We start from the raw sequence: 17,280 nt of genomic DNA, 5'->3' as shown, positions 1-17,280 counted from the left end.
ATGTAGCTATTAGCAGATCCCAGCACAAGTTCTTGATGTACGTGAGAATTGATAGTCAACCAGCATCAACTCTGCTTGCGTCACAGTAGCTTTGGAACTAAATTTGTTTCTGGTCCTTACTATCAGGTTCTTGACTTGGATCTACGTATCTCTGCTCCTTTGTTGTTGACCTACCAATATGAAGCAGGCTGCACTTGTAGTTGGTTTGGCCATATTATCTTCATTCCTGCTGAGTTATTTGAATTGCAAGGTCAAAGGGGAGCAAAGTTCATTTTGCAGGCTTGGCTTCCATTCTCTTCTGAAGTTATTTTTTAAAAAGTATTTCCTATTAGCAGTTACAGAAGAGAAAGGTTTCATGAGGAAATCAACACAGGAAAACGGATTCCACGTAACCACCCTACCATTTATATTTCCTTTGGCATCCACAGCAGTTCTGGCTTCAGGTCCTTGAATTTTTGGATCTCAAGTAGCTGGATCAGGAAGTCATCTACTTAAACTCCAAGAGCTTTTGTGTAAGTCAGTGCCATGTAAATATGTGGTTGCTAGTTGGCTAGCATTCCCTGGCATAAGCTGAATGGCGTTAGCAAAAATGGCCAGCAAATATGGCTAGCTCATGGTTAGAAAAAATGGGTAGCCCATCAACAAACACATGTTTGGAAGTTACTGATTGAGCTCCCACCACATCCAATATTGCTTCCCAATGGTGCCTCTCCCTGTAGCTTTGCACCTTTTAGCAGAAATCCAGTAAAAATGTGCAATACTTCCCTGTGGTAAACCACTTCACCTCTAGATACAGATCAAGCAAAATCTCTGCTGATATCTAGGCCTATGTGCCTCTGCCATCTGAAAGCAAGCTTTGCTTCGAGTGCTGTGTGATTTGATATCTGAAAGATGAATGCAACCGTATGGTTAGGTGGATCTGTAATTGGTTAAGTGGACGAACCCAGAGGGTGATTCTCCCCAATACTTCCTCTTCATCCTGGAAAGAAGTGACGAGCGGAGTGCCATCTGCAGGGTTCCGTCCTGGGCCCGTTCCTGTTCAACATCTTTATTAATGACTTTATTAATGACTTTATTAATGAAGGGTTAGAAGGCAGGATCATCTAGTTTGCAGACGGGACCAGATTGGGAGGGATAGCCAATACTCCAGAGGACAAGGAGCAGAATTCAAAATGATCTTAACAATTAGAGAGATGGGCCAAAACTAACAAAATGAAGTTCAACAGTGACAAATACAAGATACTCCACTTTGGCAGAAAAAATGAAATGCAAAGATACAGAATGAGGCACACCTGGTTAGACAGCAGTACGTGTGAAAAAGATCTTGGAGTCCTTGTGGATAAGTTAAACCTGAGCCAACAATGTGATGTGGCAGCAAAAAAAGCCAATGGAATTTTGGCCTGCATCAATAGGGGTATAGTGTCTAGATCCAGGGAAGTCTGGCTAGCCCTCTATTCTGCCTTGGTTAGACCACACCTGGAATACTGTGACCAATTCTGGGCACCACAATTGAAGAGAGATGTTGACAAGCTGGAATGTGTCCAGAGAAGGGCGACTAAAATGATCAAGGGTCTGGAGAACAAGCCCTATGACGAGTGGCTTAAAGAGCTGGGCATATTTAGCCTGAAGAAGAGAAGTCTGAGAGGAGAAATGATAGCCATGTATAAATATGTGAGAGGAAGTCATAGGGAGGAGGGAGCAAGCTTGTTTTCTGCTTCCCTGGAGACTAGGACGCGGAACAATGGCTTCAAACTACAAGGGAGGAGATTCCATCTGAACATGAGGAAGAACTTCCTGACTGAGAGAGAGCTGTTCAGCAGTGGAACTGTCTGCCCTTGAGTGTGGTGGAGGCTCCTTCTTTGGGGGCTTTTAAACAGAGGCTCCTTCTTTGGGGGTGCTTTGAATGCAATTTTCCTGCTTCTTGGCAGGGGGTTGGACTGGATGGCCCGTGAGGTCTCTTCCAACTCTGTGATTCTATGATTGACAAGCAAGAGTATAATATTGTTTGGTAGGACTGACAAGGTGAAGGTATTGCTCATTGTACTAGGGATGCTTTACTAACAACTCCCAGAAATCCCAGCCAGCTTACCAACTGTTAAGAACTGTGGGAGCTGAAGTCCAAAACACCTGGAGGCCCAAAAGTTGGTAATCACTGCAAGAGTGTATGGCTTTCAGAGAAGCAATAAACAACTCCATGGTTTACAAACATCATAACTGTGGCACTGATTATCTACCATGGGTCATGAGGTATTGTTGGCATTCAGATTCACCAGTATTCTGATTTTTTTTAGCGAGCCTGATAAACTTCACCTTGACAATTAGCAACATCTCTCCTTGGGCCATATTGTTTGCCAAGTTCTGTCCTTTGTGCTGTGCTAGGAATGCTATAACTTGGAAATATTTCTGTCTGAAACCATAGAGAACTGTTTTCCTCAAAGATATTGAAAGGATGTTCCATGTGCTCATAATGAACCTGCACGAAATTTGGCACTTTGAACCTGTTGTATGCCTTCAAGAATTCTTGGCAAGATTTGGTCAGAATGGGTTGCGATTGCCTTCCTCCGAGACTCGAGAACATGACTTGGCCAAGATCATCCAATTGGCTGAGCTGGGCTCTGATTCTCATCTCAAGAATTGTTATTAAATCACTACACCATGTTGGTTCTGGCACCTGAAACAAGGATCGGGGATTGATAAAATTACTTCTTGGGGTGGCTATTCTCAGAATCCTCAAACAACATATGTTAGTCGTAATTTGCAAGCTCTGACTCAAAGGAGAACTTTAAGAAATAATGAAAATGAAAATAATTGAGCAATTTCTGACCTATTTGAAAGTAGTTAGACCGGTCAGTAGCAGTGCATCAGCTTTTGGAAAATGGTGCATCCAGCCTCTTCCCATCAACAATCAATAATGTTCTGAACAAGAGTAGAAACCCACATCGGATCTTATTACAACTACTTGGTGTGCCTCCAATCATTTGAGGGAGGGGAATCAATGCATCATTCTTCAGAACCCTTCTTTCCAGCATTGCAGGACTCCATAGACTGCAACTGGCTATATTTTAAGGTGGGTTTGGAACACATTAACAATCATGTCAATTGAACCATAATCATAACTGTGGCACTAATTAGCTTCCATGGGTCATGAGGTATTGTTGGCATTCAAGAGCTAACCTAGAATGTCACATCTGGAATATTGTGTCCAATTCTGTGCACCACAATTGAAGAGAGATATTGAAAAGCTGGAATGTGTCCAGAGGAGGTCGACTACAATAATCAAGGGTCTGGAGAACAAGCCCTATGAGGAGTGGCTTAAGGAGCTGGGCATGTTTAGCCTGAAGAAGAGAAGGCTGAGAGGAGACATGATAGCCATGTATAAGTATGTGAGGGAAAACCATAGGGAGGAGGGAACAAGCTTGTTTTCTGCTGCCCTGGAGACTAGGACGCAGGTTTGTCCTAGTTTGTAGGTTTCAAACTACAGGAAAGGAGATTCCACCTGAACATGAGGAAGAACTTCCTAACTGTGTGAGAGAGCTGTTCAGCAGTGGAACTCTCTGCCCTGGAGTGTGGTGGAGGCTCCTTCTTTGGAAGCTTTTAAACAGAGGCTGGATGGCCATCTGTCGGGGGTGCTTTGAATGCAATTTTCCTGCTTCTTGGCAGGGGGTTGGACTGGATAGTCTATGATTCTATGATTCTAAATGACTAACAGGATGCCTACCAATGTTTAGGCAACTTCCCCCAAAAATAGAATCGGAAAAGTTACCAAGGGAATGAGAATATGGCGAATACAGTAGAGTCTCACTTATCCAACCTTTGCGTATCCGATGCATCTGCCTCCCACCCAGATTCAAAGTTGAAGGAAGTGGAGTTTATATTTACCTGTGGAATAATGTCCAGGTTGGGAGAAAGAAAGAACCCTTGTCTGTTTTGGTGCTAAATTTGTAAATACAGTAATAACTACATAACATTACCATGTATTGAACTGCTTTTCCTGTCGATTCATTGTAAAACATGATGTTTTGGTGCTTAATTTGTAAAATTATAACGTAATTTGATGATCAATAGGCTTTTTCCTTAATCCCTCCTTATTATCTCTCTCCTCCCACATTTATCCTTGTCTTACATCCACTAATGCAAACTGTGTTCAAAGTAGTTTGTTAGCTCAACAAAAGGAAAAAGGAAAGAAGGGGGTCACATTCTTGTCCTTCCCAGTAGCCTCAATAGGCTCAGGCCAAGGGCGGCTCAACCCATTACGCAAAGTAAGCATTTGCAGTATAGTTGATTTTGCCCAGGGGTGCTCTTGAGGCACTCTTGGGGGAAAATAGACCTTGACATATGCGAGTTGTAGTTACTGGGATGTATAGTTCACCTACAATCAAAGAGCATTCTGAACTCCACCAATCATGGAATTGAACCAAATTTGGCACACAGAACTCCCACAACGAACAGAAAATATATATCAGTAATTGGTGGGGGGGGGGGGGCAAAATACTGTTTGCTTACCATTGAAAATTACCTAGGGCCACCTCTGGCTCAGGCAAAAGTAAACTGTTGCATCCTCTCCTAGTTTGCATGCTCTTCCTATGTCTTTGGCATCTTACCCACCATATTCATCCTAGTTTTCACCTATGAAATGTTAGGAGTTATGGGAAGGCTTTCCATCTTCCTAAGAAACAGGTCACCTAACCTATTCATTTTGCTGGACTTCTCAAATTCTTAGACTCGCTAACTGATGTTGATTACTGTGCTGTTTTACTTTTCTGGCACTTGGCATATTTCTATTATCCTCTGTGACTATTTGTATCTTTCTATCGCCAAAGGAAGGAAATTGCTTTGCTGGCAGATTCAGCCGCACACAACTTTCCTCCGAACCAGCACGTGCTATGGGAATGACTAAACACTTCGGGATGTGGGATAGTCATGCCAAAAATAATATTGGTTTCTTTTAAGTTATTACATTTGTGGGGGGAATCAAGAAATGAAATGTTGGGGTGGGGGTGGGGGGTATAAGCCCTTTTACATGGTCACCAGGAGGCACCACGGCTCAAGGCTTCCACATAATAATAAACAATTCAGCCCTGCTTGAGCAGCATGCGGTGACATATCAGGGTGAAACAGATGAAAATATTTTCATTAAAATACTGGCTTTTTATTCTCTCTTCTGGAAACACTTGTGGAATGATTTGCAACACTATTTAAATGTATATAAGGTAAAGGTTTCCCTTGACATTGGATCTAGTCATGTCTGAATCAAGAGGGTGGTGCTCATCTCCATTTCTAAGCCGAAGAGCCGACGTTGTCCATAGACACCTTCTAGGTCATGTGGCCAGCATGAATGCATGGAGCACCGTTATCTTTCCACTAGAGCGGTGCCTATTGAGCTACTCAAATTTGCATGTTTTTGAACTACTAGGTTGACAGAAGCTGGGCCTAACAGTGGGAGCTCATCCCACTCCCCGGATTTGAACCACCAATCTTTTGGTCCACAAGTTCAGCAGCTCAGCAGTTCAACCTGCTGTGCCACCATGGGGGCCTTAAATGTATTCTGCAATAATAAGAAAAGGAAGACACACACACACACAAAGAGAGAATAATAATAATAATAATAATAATTTTATTTATACCCCGCCACCATCTCCCCAATGGGGACTCGAGGCGGCTTACATGAGGCCAAGTCCAAACAACAAATTACGGCAAGATAAAATCGAAAACAAAAATGCAAACAATAAACAACATCATGATTACATAAAACATGTGAATGCAGAACAATATAAATTATATTATATAGAACAAATACTCCAGCTCTGAAAATCACTGTTCTATCCCCAATCTCCTCCAAACAGCTAAATAACATCGAAATCCACTCCCCTCATCACAAAGGTATCCTTCCCGGATCTACAGCTGTTTCAATACTTTGCAATGTTTTGGTGCTAAATTCGTAAATACAGTATATTACCACCCACACCCTGACCTCGACTCTCACGGAGGTGGTCTCCAGGCGTAGGGTGGCATTGGAGACACACCTTAGTACTTGGAGAGCCGATCTTAAGAATTTGGATTGAACAGTCTCCAGTGGGGCAAAGTCAGAAAAGGGACCAATCTGGGAACCGTAAAGAAGTTGCACCATTGACTTGGCTTCCAAAAGTTTGAGTGCCACTGGTATAAAGTGTCCACCTTTTGACTTCAGGTATTTTTGTTTGGCAGATGAACTCCTTTGTACATTCTCAGCCTCATAAACGCAAATACAGTAATTACTACATAATGTTACCATGTATTGAACTGCTTTTTCTGTCGATTTGTTGTAAAGCACAATGTTTTGGTGCTTAATTTGTAAAAATCATAACGTAATTTGACATTTATTAGGCTTTCCCCTTAATCCCTCCTTATTATCCAACATTTTCACTTATCCAGCATTCTGCCAGCCTGTTTATGTTGGATAAGCGGGACTCTACTGTAACTCCAATTTACACTTCACTACATTGTTGAGGTTGGCATTCTCTTCCTCATTCAATAACCACACAACCTTGAGGATTCACTATTTTGCTCGCATGATAGTTTTTCTGTGTGGCCATTCATTGGCTGTTGGCAAATAGGAGGGATCAGAGAAGCATCTGATTATTTCCCCACAATCAAAGGTAAAATAATGACATCCACTCAACCTAACCTACCTCTTGAAGCTGTTGTGAAGATAGAATGCAGACCATGTGGGGTAAGAGGAAACATTATGAATTGCTTCCAAGAGACTACCTTTCTTTTGGAGATGTCCTTCAGATTCCTCCAAAGTGGAAATCTAATTATACTTCTTTTGGCTAAGACAACAGATTTCTTCCACCAGTTCCACACATCCTCTCTTCCTTCCCAGGGAATGGCCTTTACCCTTGAAGAGAGGCTCCAGCTGGGAATTCACGGCTTGCTTCCTCCTTGCTTCTTGAGCCAAGATGTTCAAGTCTTCCGTGTCCTGAAAAGCTACGAGACCAAATCCAGTGATCTGGACAAGTAAGCAGATGTGAGCCAGGTGTTTTTTCTAAAACGTAAAACCTGCTACTAGAGCTATGCAGCAGAAACTGCCTGCTTCTGCTTGACTTTGCTGTCTGCGTCTTATGTTGCCAAGCTTGTGGTGGTAGAGAAATGTGCAGAAGTTGCAATATGATAATGACATCACCATATCATAATATATATGAATGGAAATAAGAGGAGACATCGACACAAGGCAACAATTTCTAGTTTAGTCACATATTCCTTATAGCGATTCCCTTCCAGCCCAGATGTATGCTTTTGTGATATAAGTCCAACCGCATTCTGCCATGCAAGAATAAGCAATCAAAGCACTCCTGATAAATGGCCATTTAGCAATTGTTGACAAAGCTCCAAAGAAGGAAACCACACCCCAAAGTAGTGAATTCCACAATTCTTCCTAACGTTTCGGTGGAATCTCTTTTCCTACTATCTGAATCTATTGCTCCATGTCCTAGTCTCTGGAGCAGCAGAAAGCAAACTTGCTCCTTCTTCATGATGGCATCTGTAATGGAAAAGTTAATTATAATGGAGTGTTTTTGTCTATGTTCATTAGTGTTGATATTATGGCAAGGGCAGTCAGGAACTGATTGGCTGTTGTGTTATGATGGATACGTAGCCTTTGCAGTAGAAATGTATCCATTTTAGAGTGGCTAGCAAGAAAAGGGGCAGAGCTAGATAAGAATGAGGAATTTTTTTAAAGGAACCAGGAGCTAGAGGGAAGAGGATCAATATTTAAGTTTATAGCTTCTATCGTTATACTGAAGTAAAGAAAAAGCTAATACAAGTCTAAATTCTCAGTTAGGTAAAACTGAGAGATAGAGATTCCTTTGGGACTAAGTTTTCAGTCAAACTGTTGACGGGAAAAAAGTGACTAAAAGTCATAAGCTAGCCAGCCAGGAGAATGAGGAGAAATATATTTTGAAGGAAAAGAAAGTGGTGTAACAGAGAAGAAATAAGTTAAACTGTTTTGAAAGTTATATAATAACAATTTTTATGTATTCAAAGGAGTGAAAGATAGCTGCACTAATATCCAAGTGGAACTGAAGTATTATCTGTTATTATATTATAACAGATAAGCTTATGTGCAAAAGAATTCATAAATAAACATTCCTTTGTTTCAACATATATATTAAAGTCTTGTGTCAAATTACAGGATTAAAGTTACATGGCTGGAAATCAAATATTTAAACATAGCTTTCAAGTCCCTTCTCAACTCCTTCTTCTCCAGGTTAAACATACCCAGCTCACTGACCAATTCCTCATAGGAGTTCATGGTTTGCAGATCTTTTGATTGCCCTCCTGTGGACACATTCCAACTTGTCAATATCCTTGAATGTTGATGTCCAGAACTGAACACATTATTCCAAGTTAGGTCTAACCAAAGCAGGAAAGAATAGAATATAATATTCATTAACACTCAATCTCCTCAATGAGAATGTTGGGAACCATAGATGGAGGTGGCCACAGCTTTTTCAAATCATATGTAATGGTTCTCAACCTGTGGGCCCCTAGATGTTTTGGTCTTCAACTCCCAGAAATCCTAACAGCTGGTAAACTGGCTTGAATTTCTGGGAGTTGTAGGCCAAAACACCTGGGACCCACAGGTTGAGAACCACTGATATAGAGAACCTGCAGAGTGTCAACACAAGGCATCAATGTTATATTCTCTCACCTTTTCCCTACCTTTCCCCAGATATATCATCCTGATGACACTGCAAGACCGGAATGAGAAGCTGTTCTACCGAGTTCTCACATCAGACATTGAGAGATTCATGCCAATTGTGTACACTCCTACTGTCGGCTTGGCTTGTCAACAGTATGGCCTTACTTTCCGAAGGCCTCGGTGAGTTGCTAGGACTATTTTTATCCTTCTTCCCCTAGTCCTTCTCCTTCTTCCCTGCTCCCGACTGCTGACCCTTTAATTGGAAATGAATGTTCATTTTGTAAATTGCTGCACATCTATCTGTGGGTGGTCTCCAAAGGAGAAGGACAAAAATGATCCCTGATGAAATGATACAACTATCAAGAAGCCCGGGGGGGGGGGGGTGTTTGCTTTCATTTAGTGACAAGCTGGGGAGAATTTTGTGCTCCTTGCCCCCTCCCAAGCAGCAGCAAAACAAAAGTAGTTTTGTTCAAGCAAAGTGCAGTAAAATCCGCTTAAATTTAACTTCAAAATGTCAGTAGGAATCCTCACATAACCCTCTTTCATTGGTTCCATAATCTTTACAATTCCTGTTCTAGGAAAAACTATGGACAAGATCTTGCAACTGGAGGTTATGACACATAGCCTTACAAAAGTGAAGCTATATAATTCCCATGATGCTTGTGAAATCCACAGTAGAGCACGTTGCAATATGTCTTGATAGGCAGCATGTCCCAAATGTGTAATGTGTGGTGTTGTGTGTGAGGACGGATGCATAAGGACAAAAGTGAAACAGCCATAATGTGGTTACTGTTTATATGTGGTCCCAGGGACATACTCTATTCTTCTGGGTATAGAGTCATAGAATCCTAGAGTTGGAGGAGACTTTGTGGGCCATCCAGTCCAACCCCATTCTGCCAAGAAACAGGAAAATCCCATTCAAAGAACACCTGACAGATGGTTATCCAGCCTCGGCTTAAAAGCCTCTAAAGAAGGAGCCTTCACTACATTCTGGGGCAGAGAGTTCCACTGCTGAACAGTTCTTACAGTCAGGAAGTTCTTCCTCATGTTCAGGTGGAATCTCCTTTCCTGTAGTTTGAAGTCATTGTTCCATGTCCCAATCCCCAGGGCAGGCAGAAAACAAGCCTGCTCCCTCCTCCCTATGACTTCCCTTCATGCCTATCATGTCAATGAAACTTTGCAGAACATCACAATTCACCTTTATGGGAACATAAGATGGTTTACGAAGGTATAAACACCTAATAAAATGCCAACCTGCATTTTTAGCTTAATAGTCCCAGCATCCCAACAATTCTGGAAGTATCTGTCTATAGATTATAATAGGATGGTGAACTGGTGATTCTCAGACTTGTTTGCAGTCCTTGGGCTATTCCCATGCATCCTTCAGCCCAATGGAGGATGATGACTCCAACACCAGGAAGGCAATGAATGTACTCCAAGTTTTGTTCTAAACTTCAAATGAACTATCCAAGGTGCTGACCCCTCACCCTCAAAATGGGCTCAGCACCTTGAATTACTCTTATCAATCTTGGATATTAAAGCTAGAGTGGATCCGCCATCTCCAGGATATTGGAGGCATCAACTTTCCTACGTCAACCAAAGTTGAAAAGCTAATGGTATCTAATTGAGCAGGATCTTTACAAATGTGTTCACCACTGTCCCCAGCAGCTCAGGAAGCAGAAGGGAGACAGGGGAAAGAAGGAGGTGACTGAGAGGGAAAGAAAGGTGGATGAGAGATAGAAAAGGAAAAAAAAACATTGAATTCCATACTTCTGGTCCTAGTCTGTCCATTATATTGGGTTCATATCTACTTTCCACCTGCATGCGGATTACCCCAAGACTATCATAGAATCATAGAGTTGAAAGGGACCTTGTGGCCCATTGGGTTCAACTCCCTGCCAAGAAGCAGGAAAATTGCATTCAAAGCACCCCTGACAGATGGCCATCCAAAGAAGGAGCCTTCACCACATTCTGGGGCAGAGAGTTCTACTGGTGAACAGCTCTCACAGTCAAGAAGTTCTTCCTCATGTTCAGGTAGAATCTCCTTTCCTGTAGTTGCTGAACAGTTCCATTGCTGAACAGTTAGGAAGTTCTTCCTAATATTCAGGTGGAATCTCCTTTCCTGTAGTCTTAAGCCATTGTTCCATGTCCTAGTCTCCAGGCAGCAGAAAGCAAGCTTGCTCCATCCTCCCTATTACTTCCCCTCACGTATTTATACAAGACCCTCATCATGTCTCCTCTCAGCCCTTCTCTTCTGAAGGCTAAACATGCCTAGCTCTTTAAGCTGCTTCTCATGGGGATTGTTCTCCAGACTCTTGATCATTTTAGTCACCATCCTTTGGACACATTCCAGCTTGTCAACATCTCCCTTCAATTGTGCTGTCCAGAATTGCACACAGTGTGATTCCAGGTGTGGTCTGACCAAGGCAGAATAGAGCATGGGGAGCATGACTTCCCTGGATCTAGACACTAGACTCCTATTTATGCAGGCCAAAATCCCAATAGCTTTTTTAGCCACCACATGACATTGTTGGCTCATGTTTAAGTTGTTGTCCACAAGGACTCCAATATCTTTTTCATATGTTCTTCTGTCAAGCCCCATTCTGCATCTTTGCATTTCATTTTTTCAATGTTTGACGCAACAGAGGACAGATTGCCTCCTATGGATTACAGCTTGGCAAAGTTTGAAAAAGTTGTTAACCTAAAAAGAAAAAAAAGGAAAGGAAGTGACTGAGGAAAGAAGCAAAGGAAAGCAGAGGAAAAGCATTATCAAAACTTTTATTTTTCTTGCCCATTTTCAAACCTTACAGGTAGATTCTGTGAATAGTTATTTATAAACTTGGAAATGCTTCTAAGTGAATGATTTTAAATGTATAATGTGCTGGTATGAGATAATGATAAACTTTTAGATGGTATATGTAACCTGAGTACTCAGCTAGCTGAATGGTCTAAGTACTGGTACATTGCAAAAAAAATGCCCAAGTGGCATTTCTGCAAAAAAAGCTTGCTATTAAATTGTCCTTTGTGTTTGTTGTACTCATGGTTCATAACAGTTGCAATTTTGCTCACAGTTATATAGAGAAGATAACTCCCACTGTGTTTTATTATGTCTGCTTTTTTCTCTCTTACGTAATCTGTTTCTGAGTAAGACGTCAGTCCACCACCATCACCAAACCAAGTACATTATTTATTCTTCCCTCAAAGCTCAGTAGAATTTTAAGTGCAGAATAATAATAGTAATCAACTGGGGAGACTATTATTCCTAAGCCCTTAATTTAAATACACTTTGCTTATTTTTAGTCCTTAGATAACTCAAAAGATAACCAAGTTTTTAAAAAATTCCCAGCAGTCCAGAGTTTTAATATTCAGGGATAACCAACCTATGTCAAACTCGTAACAGATTTGCAAATGGCACATTCTTTGTGCATCTTTGATTCTGCCCAGTCATGACCTACTGGCAAGTAAATTAGTCAAATGTGGTGTAGGCAAACCTCCAATTAGGTGAATCTGTAATTAGTTAATCAAACAAACCCAGAGGGTGCTCACCAAAGCTTCCTCTTCATCCTGGAAAGAAGTGATGGGTGGAGTATCACCATCAAGAATAGGGCTCCACAGCCACCTACAAACCCACAAAAATAGTCATCAATGAAGACCATCTTACTCGTCCAACGAGGGATCGCCTAACAAACTACATCATCAGGGTTCCATCCTGGGCCCGGTCCTGTTCAGGATCTTTATTAATGACTTAGATGAAGGGTTAGAAGGCAGGATCATCAAGTTTGCAGACAGGACCAAATTGGGAGGGATAGCCAATACTCCAGAAGACAGGAGCAGAATTCAAAACAATCTTCACAGATTAGAGAGATGGCCCAAAACTGACAAAATGAAGTTCAACAGAGACAAATGCAAGATATTCCACTTAGGCAGAAAAAATGAATTGAAAAGATACAGAATGGGGAATGCTTGGCTTGAAGGCAGTACGTATGAAAATGATCTTGGAGTCCTCATGAGCCAACAATGTGATGTGGCAGCTAAAAAAGCCAATGAGATTTTGCCCTGCTATAATAGGAGTCTGGTGTCTAGATCTAGGGAAGTTATGCTACCCTTCCATTCTGCCTTAGTCAGACCACACCTGGAATACTGTGTCCAATTCTGGGCACCACAACTGAAGAGAGATATTGACAAGCTGGAATGTGTCCAGAGAAGGACGACTCAAATGATCAGGGGTCTGGAGAACAAGCCCTATGAGGAGTGGCTTAGAGAGCTGGGCATGTTTAGCCTGCAGAAGAGAAGGCTGAGGGGAGACATGATGGTCCTTCATAAATATGTGAGGCGAAGTCATAGGGATGAGGGAGCAAGCTTGTTTTCTGCTGCCATGGAGACTAGGATGCAGTGGAACAATGGCTTCAAACTACAGGAAAGAAGATTCCACCTGAACATGAGGAAGAACTTCCTGACTGTGAGAGCCATTCAGCAGTGGAACTCTCTGCCCTGGAGTGTGGTGGAGGCTCTTTCTTGGGAGACTTTTAAACAGAGGCTGGATGGCCATCTGCTTCTTGGCAGAATGGGGTTGGACTGGATTGCCCACAAGGTCTCTTTCAACTCTAGGATTCTATGCTCTATATGTTTTATTTTAACCTCAATTTTCATCCTTCTAAGAAGTGACTCCTTCCATAGTCCTTACACCTGATTATATACAAAATGAATCATATAACCGATGTTTGTTGGCTATATTTCTTCTTCCTTTTTTCTTCGAGTCTTTCTTTTTATTGGTTTCGTTTGTCTACGGGACTGTAATTGACACCAAACATTTGCAAAACAGCTCCAAAGAAGTTCAGTTAGTCTAGAAAACAAAACCATATGAGTTTTAAGTGTGTCTGTAGTTCATTAAAGGATATTATTTCATGCATTTTGGAATCATAGAATTGTAGAAAAACAGCAGAGCTCACTAATGTTACCCCCTGCTGATACAGTCCATTATGAAGTGATACCTGATAGGTGATCATCAAAACTCTCTTTTAAAGCCTTCAGCAAGGAGAATTCAGCATTGCCTGAGTCAGTTCATTTCACAGTTGAGCTATAACTATTGTAACAGTGCTCTTCCCAATGCTTAGTTGAAATCTTCTTTCTTTGTCATTTGTACGCATTGATTTGGGTCCAACTATCTCCTTTCAGATATTTGAAAAATGGCTATCATATTGCTTCTCAGACATTTCTTCTGTCAACATCTCCCTTAAATTGTCTTCCAACTATGGAAGACATGAGGAAACAAGCTTTCTCCATCTTGTGTATGACATCCTTTCAGAAGCCAAATGTGTCCAGAGGAGGCCGACTAAAATGATCAAGGTTCTGAAGAACAAGCCCTATGAGGAGTAGCTTAAAGAGCTGGACATGTTTAGCCTGTAGAAGAGAAGGCTGAGAGGAGACATGATGGCCATGTATAAAGATGTGAGGGGAAGTCATGGGGAGGAGGGAGCAAGCTTGTTTTCTGCTGCCCTGGAGACCAGGATGCAATGGAACAATGGCTTCAAATTGTAGGAAAGGAGATTCCACCTGAACATCAGGAAGAACTTCCTAACTGTGAGAGCTGTTCAGCAGTGGAACTCTCTGCCCCGGAGAGTGGTGGAGGCTCCTTCTTCAGAGGGTTTTAAGCAGAGCCTGGATGGCCATCTATTGGGGGTACTTTGAATGTGATTTTCCTGCTTCTTGGCATAATGGGGTTGGACTGGATGACCCACAAGGTCTCTTCCAACTCTACGATTCTGTGATTCTATGATTCTAAACATGTCCAGCTGAACAATTTTCCATAAGCATTGACTTCTAGACTCTTTCATATCTTGGTTGTACTCTTCTTGATAGAATCGAGCTTATCAATAGAGTATTATTTTTTAAACTAGCGGCCCCCTGCCATGCGTTGCTGTGGCCCAGTCTGTGTATATGTGTTTTGTGTATATATATATGTATGTGTGTGTATATATATTTGTGTATATATGTATGTTTGTGTATATATGTGTGTGTGTGTATATATATATTTATGTATTTGTGTGTTTATATGTGTACATGCATATTGTGTATATGTGTGTGTATATTTCTGTATATATGTGTGTTTGGATATGTGTGTGTGTGTGTGTATTTATATGTGTACATGCATATTGTGTGTGTGTGTGTGTTTGTCTATATGCATATTTATGTGCATATATGTATGTATGTGGATATATATGTGTGTGGATGTATATATGTATATATGTATGTATATGTATGTGTGTGTATGTGTGTATTTGTGCATATATATACACCTGTGTGTGTATGAATGTGTGCATATGTATATGAGTGTATGTGTATATGTATATATGGTGTATTTTGAGGGGGTTTAAGTCTGATCTGCTGAGGTTTTGTGTGTGTGTGTGTGTGTGCTTATGGGTGACGGACACTCGTTGGACTGTTAGGTGTATTGTGTCCAAATTCCGTGTCAATTCATCCAGTAGCTTTTGAGTTATGTTAATCCCACAAACGAACGTTACATTTTTATTTATATAGATGGGCTGCCCAAAACTATACATAGTACTGTAGGTGAAGTCTGACAGTAGCAGAATAGGAAATAGTATGTATTTTTTCTTGACTGGAAGCTGAAACACTTACTGGCTGATCATGGACAATTCACGTACATCCTTAGAGGAAGATTGTAGCAAACCTCTTGAATTAAAATTGCCAAGAAAACCCTATGATAGGACTTCCTGCCATAAATCAGAGTTGTTTTGAAGGTTCATACATTCCTTCCTTTCATTGACACACTATACTTCTATTGATGCAGCCTTGAATTGCATTAGTTTTTTACCACTGCATTACAGGGTTTGGTTATGTTTAGCATGTGATCTACTAAAATCCCAAAGCATTTTCTAATGTACTGGTTTGAAAGCACGAGTTACTCATCTGATATTTTTCGTGCCTAAATGGAGGATTTTTATATATTTGTTGCTGATGTTATTTCCAATAAAGTCAACTTTGATTCATGACAATCTTATGAATGAGAAACCTTCTGAAGCCTTGGCCAGGTCCTGCATTGTTGTGGTACGTGACTTATATTTTTTCCAATCATGACTTCCATGAAATGCTGCACACTGGACAAACAAGCACCACATTAGCAAGCAAAGATAGCTGAGTCCACTCACAGCTGAGTATAGCTAATCAGCTTTTCGGTGGAGTACAGTTATTATTTCTGACCTTCTTCCGGCACACTATTTAATAAACTCACAGAATTCAGTTGTCATCCAAAACAACCCAAAAAAAACAGGAGGCTTTAATCTTCAGTAGTTCCACAATTTACAGCTGTACTATTCAGGATACAACAATCAGGATACAACGATCCACAGTCAGATTCACTCAGGAGTGACACACAGCAAGATAGTCACAGGTACAGGTTCAAGATTGGGAAAGGCGTCCGGCAGGGTTGTATACTCTCACCCAACCTATTCAACTTGTATGCAGAACACATCATGTAATGTGCGGGACTTGACGAATGCAAGGCTGAAAATTGCTGGATGAAACATTAACAACCTCAGATATACAGATGATACCACTTTGATGGCCGAAAGCAAGGAGGAGCTGAGGAGCCTTCTAATCAAGCTGAAAGAAGAAAGCGCAAAAGCTGGGTTGCAGTTAAACATTTTAAAAAAACCAAGATTATGGCAACAAGAATGATTGACAACTGGGAAATAGAGGAAGAAAACTTGGAGGCAGTAACAGACTTTGTATTTTTAGGCGCAAAGATGACTGCAGATGCAAACTGCAGCCAGGAAATCAGGAGATACTTACTTCTTGGGAGGAGAGCAATGACCAATCTCGATAAAATAGTGAAGAGTAGAGACATCACACTGGCAACGAAGATCCACATAGTCAAAGCAATGGTATTCCCCATAGTCACCTACGGATGTGAGAGCTGGACCATAGGGAAGGCTGAGTGAAGGAAGAGAGATGCTTTTGAACTGTGGTGTTGGAGGAAAGTTCTGAGAGTGCCTTGGACTGCCAGAAGATCCAAACAGTCCATACTTCAGGAAATAAAGCCCAACTGCTCATTGGAGGGAAGAATAGTAGAGGCCAAGATGAAGTCCTTTGGCCACATCATGAGAAGACAGGAAAGCTTGGTGAAGACAATGATGCTTAGGAAAATGGAAGGAAAAATAAAGTGGGGCTGACCAAGAGCAAGATGGGTGGATGGCATCCTTGAAGTGACTGGATTGACCTTGAAGGAGCTGGAGGAGGTGACGGCCGACAGGGAGCTCTGGCGTGGGCTGGTCCATGATGTCCAGATAACACGAAAAGAGAGTATACAAAGAGGGATCACACTCAGAGAGAAAGAATGAACACTCTCAGCCACCTTATGACTTGTCATCAATGAGGGACAAATGAATGATGCAACCTCTAGTCATACATCTTATATGACTACGATACATCCATTTCTGCAATCCCCTCAGGTATTTAATCATACCCTCTCAGTCATTTCCCAGGTGTCTATCCCATCTCCATCAATACTGGATTTTACACATGGATTAAACGCTCAGGCATTTCTATCTAACACAGTGGTTCTCAACCTTCCTAATGCC

General features: G+C 41.4%; 1 protein-coding gene across 2 annotated transcripts in view; it reads left to right on the top strand.

Annotated features, from left to right (window-relative positions):
- ME3 (malic enzyme 3) overlaps positions 1 to 17,280 on the top strand; it is a 143,039-nt gene that overhangs the window by 50,149 nt on the left and 75,610 nt on the right. The window contains exons 3-4 of one of the 2 annotated variants that reach the window (XM_060771139.2): positions 6,863 to 6,996; positions 8,711 to 8,860. In XM_060771139.2, the coding sequence (XP_060627122.2) occupies positions 6,863 to 6,996; positions 8,711 to 8,860 (284 nt within the window). Of the gene's footprint in view, positions 1 to 6,862; positions 7,007 to 8,710; positions 8,861 to 17,280 lie in introns of those variants that run through there. The other variant, XM_060771140.2, reaches the window with a different exon arrangement.

Source organism: Anolis sagrei, chromosome 3, assembly GCF_037176765.1.
Source record: "Anolis sagrei isolate rAnoSag1 chromosome 3, rAnoSag1.mat, whole genome shotgun sequence".
Lineage (NCBI taxonomy): Eukaryota > Metazoa > Chordata > Lepidosauria > Squamata > Dactyloidae > Anolis > Anolis sagrei.
This window is presented reverse-complemented; position numbering and strand designations above follow the sequence as displayed.